Genomic DNA, 16,753 nt, shown 5'->3' with positions numbered 1-16,753 from the left:
TACTTTTCCCATTCCAGTTTAGCACTGGTACCCACCTTCGCAGTCACTAAATAGCCAATTCTTAAAAAATTGAAACATGCCTGTAAAAATTTGCTTAAGTACCTACTATGTGAAAACATCGTCTATAAGTCTAGGATCTCTGTGGACTTTTTTAAAGTGGTTGTGTAGAGTATATTTTCTCTGTTCAAAACCCCTGGTTGATATACGTAAATGGTTTTTCACAGGTAGTCTTTCCAAACCTGCGGGTGAAGCATAGTTATGTTGCTATAGAAGAACTGCGGTCTAATTTTTATTTACGGAACATAGAAGCAAATACCATGAAGAAGGAAAATAATTCATAAATGTGATATTCGCGCAAAAACTCGAAAAAAAGAGGCAAAACAAATATAAAGAACAAATTAAGAAAAAATAGTAGGTTATAGCACAGATAAGTTTAGAGAATTTGTGTGTGGATAAATAATAAAGAAACAGTACACCTACTTATGAAGAAATAGTGGGTAGTAAATTTCCTTGCTTAATACTGTTTGCTGCGTAAACGAAAGATCTAAAAAGAAGGTAATCAATGCGTGAGTAGAAGAAAAAAGAGTTAGCAATGGATCGAACAGCACAAAAAGAATTATCAAGTGCCTGGAAACACATACGAACACAAAAATCCAAAGTAACGAGTTTCAAAGAGCCTACAGAGTTGCATATTGTACACTATTGTATACAGATAAAAAAAGAGAGGACAGAAAATTTTCACTAAAAGTATATACATCGGATGGTAGTGATAATGATAATAAATCGAGAAACTGTAAAACAGACATTAAGGAAGGAATTAAAATTGAAACAGATAGGGACTGATGCACCAAGCGAGGAATCGTGTTCGACGAATTTTTAATGGACGCAGCAAAAGACAGAAAGTGATATCTGAAAAACGGGAAAGATTTTATCGCAAAGATAAAATCACCAAACTAAAACAAGAATGAGAATGTTGAAGGAAGTAAGAGAGATAAATTAAGGACAAAAAATATTAAGCAATCTTGATCCAAAGAGAATGCGAAATTATTTACTTACCGGAATAACTACTAACGAAATGTGTGGGGAAGGAATGGAAGTGTATATCTTGCTACACAGGAATATGTGAAACTAGAAGAGAAAGGAAACAAAAGTGGAGCTGAATGAAGTGGAGAAAAGACGTGAAAAACACGAACATAAATTTTAATATTAGTAGGTATATGTAATTAATGTACTAATTAATACAACGTGTTTAAAAAGATTTTCATCTAGTCGCCTATGGCTGCAGATTTTCATCATGGAAAAGATAGGAGTTGAAACGATTTCAAAGCCAACTACATAAAAATCATTTTGGAACCCTTTACAATTGTAATCAGATTAGTTTAAGTAGCATAAACGTTTTAGTCAAAAAGATAACAATAAACTTTGAATTGTTAAATAAAAAACAACTAGGTACTCCCTCCAAAATCTGTTTATTACAACCGAGGTTCAATAAAATGTACATACACCCATATTTAATAGAGCAACATTATTATGCAACTACATTCTGCATTTAATTAAACTAACTGATTTTCTACTACGTACTTTACAACATGTCTTGCCCTATTTTTAAAAGCAGTTTTATTTTTAACATCATAACAAAATGCGTTAGAAAAATCTTTGCCACCATCAACAGCATTAGCTACATCAATAACTTCATCTTTTTCAGTGACGCACATTTTGTGTCCCAAACACCCAAATAAGATACCATGCTTGGAATATTTTTTCCATTCACATAGAAACTGTTCCTTAGTATACAATTTATCCAAACATGTACCGAGCCGACTCGAATGGAATTTCAGTTGCTCATAATAACGATTTAAAAGATCGTTAATACATTCTACATCTTCATTTGATATACTAGCAAAAATAAGGTGCGACACATCAAGAATTGGTGATGAAACTGTTGAAAATTGCCAGTCAAATATAGCAACAACCACTGGTGAAGTTTCGTCGCCATCCTACAATCAACAATAAGAATTGGTTATATACTTCGTTTTTAGCTTACATATTTAAACATGAAATTGTTGCACCAGCAGTCACCATGGAGAACCACTTTTAATCCCTCTTTCTTGTCTACCATTCCATCGAAAATGAAATACGTTTCATTATATAAACCTTTCCACGTTTCTAACGTACGTTCATCCAGATCGCCTTTAAGTAAATCATATAGTTCTATTATATTTGTACCAAAAAGTGCATTCATGTCGTTTGTTTTGGTAAACTCTTTTACCGTTTCGCCCAAACCCTCACTTAATTCTGCAAATTTTTCTGGATATTGCTCACTCATAGCGACTGAAACGGAATGCAATTTTGCATATTCTTCTAGTATTAACTCTATGTGTTTTTTCGTTAACGGTTTTTTCTTATCCCATAATTTGTAGCCGCTCCTTTTCAAATTTTTTAGAACAATTACTTCCATCTCCTCAGTAATAAACGTTCCGTAACACTCTGGAACACTGTTGAAAGGATCACGAATTCCCTTCTCTAGTTGAAACTGTGTAAATGTGGGGATTATTTTATCGTAAAAGAATATTTCCGTTATAAATGTTTGTCTCATGGGAGTCGTTGCCCGTAACTCTTTGCTTTTTTTACCACACTTCCAAACCAATTCGTACTTTTTGGATTGTTTACTTCTGGGTGGGGTTAAGGTAATAAATAATATGTCACTCATGTAGCCGTCACCTTTTTCGGGACTTTCTAACCCTTCAAGAGAATAGTCATCTATGTTTTCTGTTAGAATAGCTTTCAGCAGAGACTTTATTTCACTTGCCATTGTAAATAATCTTTTAAAAACTGTAAAATGTGAGGAAACTAGATATAGATAACCAAAATGTTTCAGTTTTTCTTATTTCGAAGTACCTGGACCTCGAGTTTGATCTAAACTGGATATTTACAAGAAACAGTTGAAATTTATACCGCTATTAACTAAAACGAATGGTATTGACTGTTTTGATAAGGAAATTAATGGTTAATTTTCTAAAATATAGTGTTTATTCACAATCGGTCAGCAATGTGAAACTTTCAAACTTTTTAAAAATATGTGTAAAAATCATTACAAAAAATTATGCATAGTGTAAATTTATTAATAGCAGTAGTAAATTTATTAGCACATTAACAAAAATGTTTAGTACAAATCATAAAATTTACAACTGATTTTTTAGATTAAAATGAGCAGGAAATATGGTAAAATTCCTGATTTTCATATTTGAAATCACAGGTTGAACTGGTAAAATAAAAAAAATCCATATGTTGAATCAAAAGTGCAGAAGATAGGTACCTACTCAAAACGCATAACAAATATGCATACTAAACAATCTTAAACACGTCAATTTAATAAGTCCTGCAACATGAAATATTTTAAACAGATGTATAAAATGTTTGATTTTGTAGTTAAAAAATTCATATGATAGATAAAATAATATAAAATAATAAATACTCCTAATATTAAAAAAATAGTAATTGTAGTGTTCAATTTCATTGTAGATATTCCACTTGCTTCCTTAGGTGTATTGTGGACTGCGTTTTGCGACTCTAGTATGGAGCCACAGTATACATATCAATCAGTAGAGACAGCTCGTGTCGCCGCCTTTGTTCTTTCTGACCCGAATTTTAAGCCGTCATGGGTGGTCGTTGCCTAAACTATTCCTAGATGTCGCCACCCAATTTAAAAAGTATCACTTCATTTACAATTTCAAAAATTGATTCGTGTACGCAATTTATTGCAAACTGTGTAGTTTGCTCAAATCGTATAATCGTGAATCGCAATAAGAAAAAAGAAAAGTGGATATTTAATTTATAAACACGATGATTTGTTACAGTTTTTATTTTATTACTTATACAATTTGATAATTCGCACATTCTTTCCCCGAATACTTGAGGTTTAATTACACTAGTTTACAAATTTAAACTTTTTTTCGTATCCAAAAATAAAAAAAATATTTTTTACTTCTAAATTACTTGCTGATAACAAATCCAAAAACGGATTATCCTTATCACGTCAGATTTTTTCATAAATCAAAAATAATGAACTTTGCTCTTACCTTCACGTTAGTGTCAAACTGATTCATGTTAATGCACCATTGTCGCATAAAAATGTCTTCGAGATCGTGCAAAGTAAGTGCAAATCAGTTTTGTTACGTTTATGGTAAAATTATAGTACCTAAAGCAAGACCTGTTCAAATATGCTTAAAAAGAAGGTATCAAGGATTTTGGGATGAAAATGTGTTACTGTTGGTCTATTATAAGGGAAACTGTCAGTACTGTCAATAAAAGAAACGCTACTGTATATCATTTTTAATTTTCAGTCATAATGTTTATAATATATACTGGGTGTTGCTTTTATTGGATACAACCCCTGTAACTTCTTTATTCTTAAAGATAAACCTGTATTTCTTTGAGCAAATTTGTATCATTTTAAAAGATCTTTGTGAGGCCAACCTCACATTTTTATTATCACTTCCCGTAGAAAAATCAAGAGCAACCAATTATTCTAAAATCAATACTTAAAAAATTTTAAATAAAACATTGACGACAATCTAGTAGCTTGAAAAATTGACACTCATGTTATTTATTTACGTAAATGATCTTTTAAAATTATACAAATTTGCTCAAAGAACTATATGTTCATATATATTTAAAAATAAAAACGTTTCAAGAGTTGTATAAAAGAAAAGAAATACGGGGTATGTTTATATAAATATCTCAAAAACCTGACGTGATAGATTTTTTCTGTTTTTAGATTTGAATTTCCCGAACCCAAATCCTTTAGATTCAACTATTTTTGTCTTTGGATATAAAACCTTGTAAACTAGTGTTATCATTGTAAAAATAATGTAATAAATACATCTAAAAAGAAAGAGGTTTATTTAAGAAAAAATAAATAAAATAAAAATTAAATTACAAAAAGGAAAAAAGTTAATGCTGCCAAATTATTTTCTTTCTATTAATTTTTTCACCTTTGGCATTTGTAAATTTAAAGCTAGCATTTACAAATTTTAGTGCATAAAATAATCTCATCCTAGCATACAAAGCAAGCAAATAATCGTATGGAAAGTTTTGGCATGGATGAACAAATGTAGCTGGCTTATATAAATTTAAAAATTTCAACAAAGTAGTTGTTTGTAAAATTATATTTTAAAAATTTTCACTAAAAATTTGCTCTAATTCACAAATGTAAAAAAAAGAAATTATCGTTTGGCATATATAATTTACCAAATAACTCGCAATTCTTCGTTTGGTAGGCTCTGAAATGTAAATATATGCTTGTGTTGTCTAAACTTTTATGTTCATTTGCATATTTTTCACATTCACTACAACTAAGTACTAATAAACATTTCCTAATTAGGTAGCCACAGATATATCTAATTGCGTTTTGTTCAGCTGTGTGAAAGTGATAATCACAATCTTTTAAGGTGGTCTTCTGCATCGTGGTGACTGATTCTTCTTCATCAAAACGACGACCTACATTCAACTTTAAAATTTTTTCCATATCATGCTCGCAGTTTTGATTACGTGTTCGTTTCATCAAAATAATCTTGTATGATTAATTTTCTAAAAGCCATTTGAAATTGATTAGATGTGGGGTTAATAGAATTTCCATTTTGTTTCCTAATCCATCCAAAACAGTTTTCTAGTGCGTCTTGGTAAAAGCGTCTTGTTAATATATAGTCAAACCCATTTTACCTAACAACTTAACCCGTAAGCGTAATATCATATAAAGTAAAATTTTTATTTAAAAAAAATTATTACAGAAAAAATGCATATTTGTCGGCTCACATAAAGTGCAGGTAATTGGTATGGGTCGACGCAGGTAAGAATAATTAAGAAATTCATGAAACCGGAAGTCCATAGGCATTAAGCGAAAAAGGATATTTGACAAAATGTACGCGCCCTATAACAGAGATGCCGTGTTGAAATTTAGATGTGGCTCCGCTTTTCTGATTACGATTTCACGTTTCATTAATTTCTTTTTCATGATGGTTGTAAATAGTTGTAAATTTCAACGCTATTGACCCTTTTCCTGTAAGATCGTAAAACTTCCATAGTGACTTTCCGTGCGCACGCATCTTCAAAACCACGTATCCGGCACTCCGGCAGCAGAGCAAAGGCCTGTGACAACAAACCGCTTTGACAGAATGCAACCAGCTACACATGCGTAATCTGTCGCTCATTGGTTAATTTTAACTTGGCGCTCCAAAAATCTGACTTCGTCTGCGCGATATTGTCTCACTCTGTATCATTGGAATTTATATAATGTCTACTCACTTTGCTTACAGGAAAAGGGTCAATTAGAAAACGCTAATATATCTACATTTAATTTTTTTACAAAAAAATTAAACAGTAAACAATGGTCCTATGAAAACGTGAACAACGCTTTTTAAAATGTCTCTGTGAAAATTACAATTAACTGCAATAATTACACCAGAAGATCAGCCTTAAATCATCAAAACCAATGCAACTAAACTGCCAAATTTCAAATATTTCACATTAAAGTCACTAGATAACCAAAGTACCGCAGTTCACTGTCCCAATGTGTAAGAAAGAGAAGTACCTTGCGTTGCGCGTCCTCATACGGTCACAAGACAAACGACCACCCATCACAGAATAATAACGCATTTTTTAATCCACTGCACCGTTATATGCGAACTCTCTCGATATGTTTCCTAGTAAGTGACTTCGATATATCCCACACAATAATGTATCCATGTTTCTTCAAATTTTCTAAAACAATAACCTCTGTGATGCTAGAGACAAACGTTGCATAACAATTTTGTGCACTGTCAAATACATCATCAATCCCTTTTTCCAACTGAAATAGTCCAGTCATTTTAGGATAAAAAAGGGATCAATCTCGGAATGAGAGATAATAAACTGAATTTTTGTATATACCTTAATTTTGCCGTTTTAAAAGTTGTGTCAAAAGTCTCATAAAATCTCGTGTCTGCGTCGTAAGTTATTCAAGGTCAAAAATGAAGAAAAACAGTTTTTTGCGATTATCTCGGTTTCTATTGCTCCAGTGATGTTAACATCTGTTATCATAATTGTAGAGCACAAAATTTGGGACAAATTTTATTTGAAACATTTTTTCATGTGCTCAATCGTTTTCGAGATAGAGGGCAGTGAGCGCGCAGCGCTCATCCATACGTACTGTAATCCAACAACCGTGAATATCTATGAATACTACCTTGAATTTTGAAAAATTTGTATTATTTATCAATTAATACATTGTATTTAAACATTTTACATATTTTCAACATATTCATTGAATAATACTTACCTACTTTGTGTAATTAAAAACGCATTTAATGAAATATTTATTGTATATCTCAATTTATTTATATCTTTAAAATGTGTGAGGTTTTAAATACTTATTTTTCTATCATGATTATAACTGGAAGGTCTGGAAACAACGATTCAGGGCACCGAGGATGATGACGATGAAACAGAAATTCCCGAACGTCCAGAAGATGACGGTGAAGAAGAAGAAAATTAATACTTTTGTTCTGTAAGTTATTAAAGATTTCTAGATTTTCACTGCAATTCAATTTCAATCGTAAGAAATGTACAGGTACTGAACAAAGATAAAATTAAAACACATTAACTCGTTTTACTTCCTTAAATTTTTACTTTGAAAGAATTAATATAACTTTTAGATATATAATAATATAACAAGTATAATATATTATCTAATATATAAAAACTTACACATTTGAAAGATAAAGTACTTAATTATTTTTCTAGTTAAAATCTACTTTCAATAAATTAAGATATACCTACATACAATAAGTATTTCATTTAAAGAGTTTTTAATTCCACAAAGTAGGTAAGTATCATTATCATTAAATGAATGTATTGAAAATATGTAAAATGTTATTAAATACAATGTATTAACTGATAAATAATACAGATTATTCAAAATTAAAGGTAGTATCCACAGATATTCACGGTTGATTGCATTACAGTACGTATGGATGAGCGCTGCGCGCTCACTGCCCTCTATCTCACAAACGATTGAGCGCATGAAAAAATATTTCAAATAAAATTTGTCCCAAATTTTGTGCTCTACAATTACGATAATAGATGTTAACATCATTGGAGCAATAGAACCCGAGATAATCGCAAAAAACTGTTTTTCTTCACCTTTGACCTTGAATAACTTACGACGCAGACACGAGATTTTATGAGACTTTTGAGACAACTATTAGAACGCTAAAATGAAGGTATATACGAAAATTCAGCTTATTATCTCTCATTCCGAGGTTGATCGCTAATTTGACTGGACTAAAACTGAGTGGTGAGTGAAGGCAGGGAAATAGTCTGGTACATTATATGTTAATAATCGTATATATTACATTTACATTTTGGAAACTTCTTGGATTGGAGAATTTTTCTGAAAAAATCTTGCTTGCTCTAGCGTGTTTAAAAGCGATATTGTACGCTCTTACTTGCTTATTATTGTTTTAAATACAAAAAAATTGTGTCTCCAATAAATACGTTTTCTTTGAGTTGCTCAAAATTTCCATAGAATACGCTTCCATTTTTTGTTTTAAACATCTTTTTAAATAGTTTTCACTTAAAGTATCCATTTTCGCTCATTACCAAATAGCGATTTACACATAATACTTCTTTACTTTTAACCAAGAATAATGCGTTCCGTTTGTGTTTAAGTGCCTATTTACTTACTATTTCAAAAACATTTATCGAGTGATAAACAAAAAACCAGTTCTATGATACACATAAGCTTATAATAGTCAGTCTTAAATTGTATGCAGCAGTTTATTGAGTGTATACTAGTTTCGTTTAGGATGTACATCCTAATGTATCTAGGTGTACATCCTAAGGTATCTAGAATGTACCTTATAAAATGTAATGATAATATTGAACTCCTGACGATGGGACTTAGATGCAGTAAATCCTATTATTGGCTGAGGCATTTACAATGTCCCTTGAATCAACTGGTTGTTAATCCAGAATCACCCTCTTGTAACATAGGGTCTATATAATTTTATGAGGTATATCTTAAGCGAAACAAGAGTAACTGTAATAATTATTTTTTGTGGAACAAATTCCATTAACTAAATAAATTTGTTTACTTATTCCCTCAAAAAAAATGATGACGTCACCTCAAAATATTGTTAAATAACTCTCAGTTGAAACGTTCGTGTCTCATGCTCATTTATGTTTGATTTAATAAGCCACTATTACAGTTTTTTCGGAAAACTGTGTAATGGATTTCTTAAATATTAATTACAAGAATGCATTTTGACTTTGTGATAGATTTCATGCTATCAAATATCAAGATCACGCATAGAGGAAAATTGCAGCTACCTCAGGATTCAATCCTGGGACCGCGATATATTAATGTCATTGTAAAATAGGTTCACGCTAATACTCTTATGTTACATCAGATGACGTTAAGATCTTATACAGAAATTTCATGAAATGAGGATTGTTTAACATTGCAAAGTATTCTTGTACAATTTCTCCGCTGGGGTAATCATAGTGTATTTCTTGTTAGTTCCACTGAGTGTTATATCTTATAGTAATAGAAATACACAAAATTCTATGCAAGTATAACATTTAAGGTAAGTTTATTTTTTCTAATCATAATAATCTTCGATTTATTGTACGATATGAAAGTAGAAATAACTTTGATACCATCTTTTGCAAAGACTGCTTAGAGAGATGACTAGAAACAAACAAGGATATCCATTGAGCAGAAAGAGAGTTGTGATGGGACATCATAAAGTCAACCCTGCGAAAAATTGCAACACTAAGGTTTAAAACAAATCCCCCGGTCTTAAGAGCAAAATTCGCAGAACAGCAAAAATCAAATATCATTGCGCATTCCCGAGTTTACAATACATGTGTATCAGCTTACTATCAAAGAGTTGCAAATCACCATTCGCGCATCCGTAAAATGGGCCATCCTACTTAATATCACGCCACGCCCAAACTAAAAAGCTCTAAGATGGGAGAAAACATCCTGACGCATAAATTTTCAGAGACGTCGAAACAAAGAAAACTATTTCCGAGCACACAGATGAGCAAGAAACCCTCTAACTAGAAAACGTGGGCGATGAAATATAGCCCAAACAACGCACTCTAAAAACCACCTATAAAGAATGGCGTAGTACGTCACGGACTTCCCGTAATATGACCGAAGCGACTCTTCATAGAGTCCGGGACCTAAGGGACAATTTTTGCGATGGCCACCAGTAGAAATTCCGATATCAAATTTAGATCCAAGCTTAAGATTTATTATTTTATGAAATAATGTGGGTCGAAACTTCTGCATCTAAATTTAACTTGGATGCCCACGTACACATTTGTTTTATCATTTTTCCATTCGAATAATTGATAGAAAACAGAAGAAAAGAAACACAAACCAGAACTGACCTGAAGCTACACTTTTTAATAAAATTTAAATGAAATAAATTTGTCGGTTTTGTTATCTTGAAATATTATGTATATGTAAATGACCCTTCCTCTACAAAAACGCATTATATAACCATATGGTTCAAACTTGGTTAGTCAAAATTCCAGTATAGCAGTGCACCACCAGGAAAACAACACAAGAATTTACAAATCGAAGTTGGAAAACTTCTGAAATAATTATGATATATAGGTACTCATGCACAAACTCGTTTTGATAGCGTTTCTTTTTTGAAACATTTATACAGCGAATAGTAGATATCGTCATTCAATTAATACATACAAAATTGGGAAAAATTTTGCGCCAAGCAACATGGCCGGGGGCTTGGAAACCAACAAAAATTTATCTTTCTGGCAAGTATATAATGAACTAGAAATAAATAAACTTTAACAACTGTATCAGACATAAACTGTAAAATATATGTATACAGGCTGATTCAGCGTGAATGACGAATTTGACCTATCCGGATAGGCACTCCAAAATATATTTTTCTTCTGTTCCTTGATTCATACTTAGTAGAAGTCAAAAAATATCATGAATCCAAGTTTGCATACTTATGTCACTGTCAATTTTGAGGATTTGACAATTATTTCCAAAAATGCCAAGATATTCGTTTACCAATGCCAAGAAAACGTGCATCTGGTGGTGGCGGCAAATTTGTATGCCCAGAGATATCCTGAACGTTGACATCCCACAGATAAAATTTTCAATTTTATTTATTATTATTATTATTTCAGTGATGAGGTAAAATTTTCCAACAATGGCAATTTAATCAAACACAACTTGCATTATTATGCAGAAGAAAATCCGTCATAGATTCGTGAAACTCCTTTTCAGAGAATTATTACCATCAACTTTTATTTTAAATGTAATACGTGACACTTTTTCTTGACGTTTTTAAAACCACAACTTCGTGGATTTGAGATATTTTTGAAATTCTACTGTAAATCAAGGAATAAATGAATAATGTATTGCCGGTTGCCGCTAACCACAAATTACATTCGTCATTTAAGCGAATCACCCTGTATATACAAAACTCACTTGACATACACCTTGTAAAACTTTTATGACTTAAGCGGCTTAAGCCAAAGCACCCTTATAAGTAGAGAGCGGATTTTATGAAATTTGCATATCCGTTATTTTTTGCATATAAGTCTTGATATTTAATATGTGAACGAATCATGCTAATTAAAAACGAATACAGCTATAAAAAAATTGCATATTTGCATATATTTGCCTTCTGCTGCATATTTCACGTAACGGGTGCATATTTTGCATTTTTATCAATTTTTGTACCAATTTGAAAAAAAAAAGATTGTTATTCTAACGGCATGTATCTAGAAAGACGAAATTTCATTAATCATATTGCAAATATTGTCCTGATGTTCAAATAACTAGTAAAGGTTTGGGTTTTATGGTAGTTTGGAGAATCCATTGGGTGTTAAGCCATTCTTCCAGGTAAATTTGGGCCCTAATTACTTTTGGAAATACCGTTCATTCCCAATATTTTTGTTCGTTACTTAAGTGTATTAATGGTATGTGTTATGGTGGTTGAAGGGACGTTACCCTATTATTTTTCATCGTGAGTTTGCATTGAAAGCATTTAAAGCGATACATGTGTGTTAATATGTCGAAGATAACTCAAATTAATTTATGGATTAAACCTTTTCCTGAACGTATTCTTCAAGAAGGAACTGTTTTGTCGCGTCTGCTCTAAACCGGTAAGGATTTTTATATCTGTGGACGTAGTACACAGTTTTTCTATACCAAATATACTTTAGGATCATCGGAAAACTTTTGGTTAGAATATTTCGAAAAATATTTAAAAATAAATTGTTACCAAAATAGTAATTAAATAGTCGATTACTACTAATTTTGTAATTTGTAAATAAATTTAGTTCGGTTATTACGCTTTTTTTTAGTTTTTGGAGCATATGCAGCTGCATATCTCTGCATATATTAAGAAAGTTACTGCATATTTGCATAAATTTGGTGCATATCATATGATCATATTTCCCAAAATTTTGCTGCATATTTTCCGCTCTCTACTTATAAGTCAAACTGTATAACTTAACTTAGTTCACATATACCTAGTAAAACTTTACACCCCCAATATGGCAACAATTGAGTAATAATCCCTGCGGTTCGGGTCCATTATAAGGGTGGTTCGGCTTAGACCGCTTAAGTCATAAAAGTTTTACAAGCTAATGCAAATGTCCTTCGTAAAACAGTACTAATATTGTTTTATTCGTATACAAACAAAAATATTACGCAATATCTGCGTAACAATGATCACCTTACGTAGACAAGTTGTGTAATCCTTTTGTCACAATGATACTCATAAATTCGGTACAAGGTACGTCATTTTTAAGATGTCACTCTGTAACAGTGACTCAGTGAATTAAACAGTTTTATCCAAACAGTTGCATCACATTTAAAACAAAAACATTGCAAAATAAGTTTACAAACAATATTTGTGGAGTTAACAACGTATTCTCTACTGCATTTAGTTGTGTCGATTAACAATTACTTACTTATATTTACTTTCTGAGGTATGGTCAGGACAGAAGTTGTGCTACAAATTGGGGTTTATCGTAAATGAATACGAGATACAACTAACAAAATTTTGTCCATAATAAGGTATTGCTTCAAAAGAATGAGTACTCCTCCAAAATTTTGTGACTCACTCTCACTTAAAATGTTAAGTTATCTACGGGTATGAGTGATTCAAAGCTATTATTTTTTACTTCATAGAGATTTATGCATCAAATTTTACACACACATTAATTACTAACACTTGTTTGCGCACTGCTTTTCATACACAAACAAATTTATTTTATCAGGTGATGCCTGACACTAAGTACAGCAATGTTATAACTAGTATTACTTACATTGCACACGATAAAATTAATAAACTTATGCTCACCAAAAAATTTGATGGCAGCATTTCATTGTCTCTGAGGAGTTTATTTTAATCGAGCATCTATACCTAAGCTATTTTCTAGGAAAATAATTAGGTACACTGATATAAGTTCGAAACTACTACAATTGAAATTTTAATTGTAGCTAAGATCATCATGAAGGTAATAACTAAAACGTCAACAAAATCTGGGGCTCCAAAAAATTGAGTCTCACTTCAAATTTGTCTGCGGCGTGACATCTCTACTATCTGTTGTTTAATAATCCCTACCTACTTTTAACTTTATATTTACTAATAAAGTGGTTATTCTACAAAAAAGTACAACATTTAGATATATTTAAAATATTGATTTTTTTATTTTAGAAAAACATTTTGTTTCTAAAAAGAACTTGCTAGTAACTAGCTAAGGTAATGGCAAATCCTCTAACACCAGTTAAAGGTTCCGCATTTTCAGATAGAGTGATCACCTAAATTAACTGATTTTTTTTTTATTTTTTACTACTTATAGAAAAATTGTAACATCATTTTAAAAAATATTTATCAGCAATGTGATCTGAAATGATGTGATATTGTTTGCATGTTATTAGTATGCATATTTTTTTAGTTACAATATCAATATATAGGTATATAGGTATGCAGAGAAAATTAAAAAATCTGTATACTTATATTAGACCATGTTTAACAACATATTCTACAATGTATTGTATTCTACTTTTGAAAATCAATTTGTCATTATCTTTCATTTCATTTACAAAACTTTCACCAAAATCTTTGCCCATTTCGACTGCTTCAGCTACATCCACAACGTCTTCTTTCCCAATTGCAGTAATTCTTAGTAACATACTTGCAAACATAATTCCATATTTGCAGTATTTTTTCCAGTCATCCATAAGTTGATTTAACGGATACAACACATTCGAATCAATTCCAAATTCGGCTAAATGCTCAGAAAAATGTTTATAGTAAACATTTAAAACATCTTCCATATTATGAATATCGTTTTCAGATATACAACAAAACAAAAAATATGATAAATCACAAATCAAAACCGCCGGTCTTGCTAGTTGCCAGTCAAGAATAACAACTTCTGTCGGTATTGACTTATCCTCATCCTAAAAAAAATTAATTTTTATTAAACTATAGTTTATAGTGTAGCAATATTTACCTCGTATTTATACATGAAATTGTTGCTCCAACAGTCGCCATGAAGAATAACATTCATAGCTTCTGCGTTTCGAATTTCCTCAAGAACACTTTGGATGTTATCACCCAGACTTTTCCACTTTAGTAATGTGCTCTCATCCAAATCATTTTTGAGAATTTCGTAAGCATCTTCAACGCACTTTTTCATAGTAGTCAGACCTGGCCCACTTTTTGCGAAACTTTTCAAATTTTCTCGCAGTGTATTTACAATTTCTTGGTATTTCTCTGGTTCTTGTTGCTTAAACGCAATCGATGTAGCATGGTATTTTCCATACGCTTGCATCACCAAATCAATGTGTTTTCTTGTCAGAGGTTTTTGCCTGGGCCATAATTCATAACCGATACTTTTCAAATTTTCAAGCACTACCACTTCCCTGTTTTCTAGCGCCAAGGTTCCGTAAGATTTGGGGATATTCTTAAACACTTCACTTATTCCTCTGTCGTGTTGAAATTGTATAAAAAGGGGTAAAATTTTATCGTAAATATACATTTCGTTTATAAAGGTGTCTATAAACCTTCGATCTTCTCGCAACGCCTGGCTTGATTTACTACATTTCAGTACCAAATCGTATTCTTTTGTTGATTCGTTTTCGGCGGTTCCAGCAGCACGGGCAAACACTACGTCACCTATGTAACCATCACCCTTCTCTGTTTTTCCTGATATTTGTACGGAGAGATTTTTCAAATTTTCTTTTTCTAAAATTATGTCCAACCAGGATTTTATTTCAGACTCGAGCGTGTTTTCTGTCACCATTTTTAAAGCAAACTTCAACGGTGAGGAACTATGGACAAGTAATTTATTTCTGTGAAGCATGAAATGCATATATATACATATATATACCTACACCTTTACTTGCAATTTTAACACGAGATAAGATTACTACTTTTTAAATAAAAGATAAAAAAGACGTCATACAGTTTGTAATATAACAACTATAAAATTACGTAATACAAAACTGTTTTTTAATGTAATTTAAATATAAAACGGTAACTGCACATATTTTTTGCATATTTATAACCTACAAACTTAACTTAACAGTAGATAATTACCAGTGATATGAAAACACAAATACTGTTCTTATAATACGATGTAAAATTTGAAAATTCCATTTTACAAACCTGGACTTTTCGACCAAGATAATAATACACAATTTACCTTTGGTACGCACTTTCTACCTAAAAAAACACGAAGGTCATTTTACGTTGAACATCTCCTGATAAGATGTTCTACGTAAAATGACCTTCGCACTCTACCTTCGCAGATGTCTCTTACAAAGTTCACTTGTTGCAAAGATAACATATCGCGTTCATGAGATAACTATACAATTTTGGGTAACCTTGCATCACTGATAACAAATAAATCACAAATTTAGCAGAGCACTCAACTTCCTAGGTCTCAGAGCGTATTTTCCAAAAAAGACTTCCTTTACGATTTTTTAATGACCTGTTAACTTTTGATGCATACAGAGTGTTGAAATAGTCTGGTGAAGAGAGATTACGCATTCCCTATGAATATATACAGTGTGTTACGAGGGCTGTCCGGCGGAAAGTGAGCCTAGGGTCGAAAGACTGACTTTTGAAATCTATTATATTTTTTACTTTGCAATATAATCTCTATCTATTTCAATACACTTTTCACATCGACCGTGCAATTATTTTATTCCGCGAAAAAAATATTCCGAAACTTGGTCTGCAAAATGCTCATCTACAGCTGACTTCATTTGGTTTTCATCGAAAAATCTGCTACCACGTAACGCCTTTTTTAAATCTTTAAACAAATAAAAATCGCTGGTAACCAGATCTGCACTGTAGGGTGGATGATTAATTTCCTCGAAGCCCATATCTCGTACAGCACGCCTTGCAACTTGAGCTGTGTGACTGGCGCATTGTCCTGCAATAGGAGAATTCCTCGGCTAAGTTTGCCCCTGAGTTTTTCAAGAATAGCTTGTCGCAGTTTGATTATTAAGTCAGCATAATATTGACTGTTCATCGTTCTTCCTCTTGGAAGGTAATCCACCAGAAGTATTCCTGCGCTATCCCAGAATATCGTTGCCATAAGTTTGGTTGCCATTCTTTGAACCTTAAACTTGAGCGGTGGCTTTTCTCCCTTTTTTATCCATTGCATTGACTCTTGTTTGGATTCTGGATCGTACTGA

General features: G+C 31.9%; 2 protein-coding genes and 1 long non-coding RNA gene across 7 annotated transcripts in view; 1 reads left to right on the top strand and 2 right to left on the bottom strand.

Moving 5' to 3' along the window:
- The window catches only part of LOC135144600 (uncharacterized), a 105,130-nt gene that overhangs the window by 66,483 nt on the left and 21,894 nt on the right, over positions 1–16,753 (top strand). The window lies entirely within an intron of this gene.
- On the bottom strand, positions 1,485–2,846 carry LOC135144761 (uncharacterized). The gene is made up of 2 exons (XM_064076835.1): positions 2,045–2,846; positions 1,485–1,997 (listed from the first exon to the last, which is right to left on the bottom strand). Exons 1-2 carry the CDS (start codon positions 2,810–2,812, stop codon positions 1,554–1,556), a joined length of 1,212 nt encoding a protein of 403 aa, XP_063932905.1. The 5' UTR covers positions 2,813–2,846; the 3' UTR covers positions 1,485–1,553.
- Positions 14,045–16,193, bottom strand: LOC135144750 (uncharacterized). Of its 5 annotated transcripts, XM_064076822.1 has the most exons (4): positions 15,717–16,193; positions 15,113–15,379; positions 14,560–15,034; positions 14,045–14,506 (listed from the first exon to the last, which is right to left on the bottom strand). In XM_064076822.1, the coding sequence occupies exons 2-4, from the start codon at positions 15,349–15,351 to the stop codon at positions 14,057–14,059; spliced, it is 1,164 nt and encodes a 387-aa protein (XP_063932892.1). In that variant the 5' UTR covers positions 15,352–15,379; positions 15,717–16,193; the 3' UTR covers positions 14,045–14,056. The 5 variants fall into 5 exon arrangements, with proteins under 5 accessions (XP_063932892.1, XP_063932888.1, XP_063932887.1 ...); XM_064076818.1 differs by having other exon boundaries at positions 14,560–15,400; positions 15,717–16,186; XM_064076817.1 differs by having other exon boundaries at positions 14,560–15,379; positions 15,717–16,186.

The sequence above is a fragment of the Zophobas morio genome, unplaced genomic scaffold (assembly GCF_036711695.1).
Source record: "Zophobas morio isolate AGI-343-1 ecotype UQ-CSIRO unplaced genomic scaffold, CSIRO_AGI_Zmor_V1 ptg000108l, whole genome shotgun sequence".
Taxonomy (NCBI): Eukaryota; Metazoa; Arthropoda; class Insecta; order Coleoptera; family Tenebrionidae; genus Zophobas; species Zophobas morio.
This window is presented reverse-complemented; position numbering and strand designations above follow the sequence as displayed.

Bases quoted from the DNA above. Each gene is read 5' to 3' on its own strand.
- LOC135144761 (XM_064076835.1), bottom strand. From the start codon at position 2,812: ATGGCAAGTGAAATAAAGTCTCTGCTGAAAGCTATTCTAACAGAAAAC. The intron at 1,998-2,044 runs GTAAGCTAAAAA...TGTTGATTGTAG, and splicing joins ACAATTTCATGTTTAAATAT to GATGGCGACGAAACTTCACC.
- LOC135144750 (XM_064076818.1), bottom strand. From the start codon at position 15,351: ATGGTGACAGAAAACACGCTCGAGTCTGAAATAAAATCCTGGTTGGAC. The intron at 14,507-14,559 runs GTAAATATTGCT...AATTTTTTTTAG, and splicing joins ATTTCATGTATAAATACGAG to GATGAGGATAAGTCAATACC.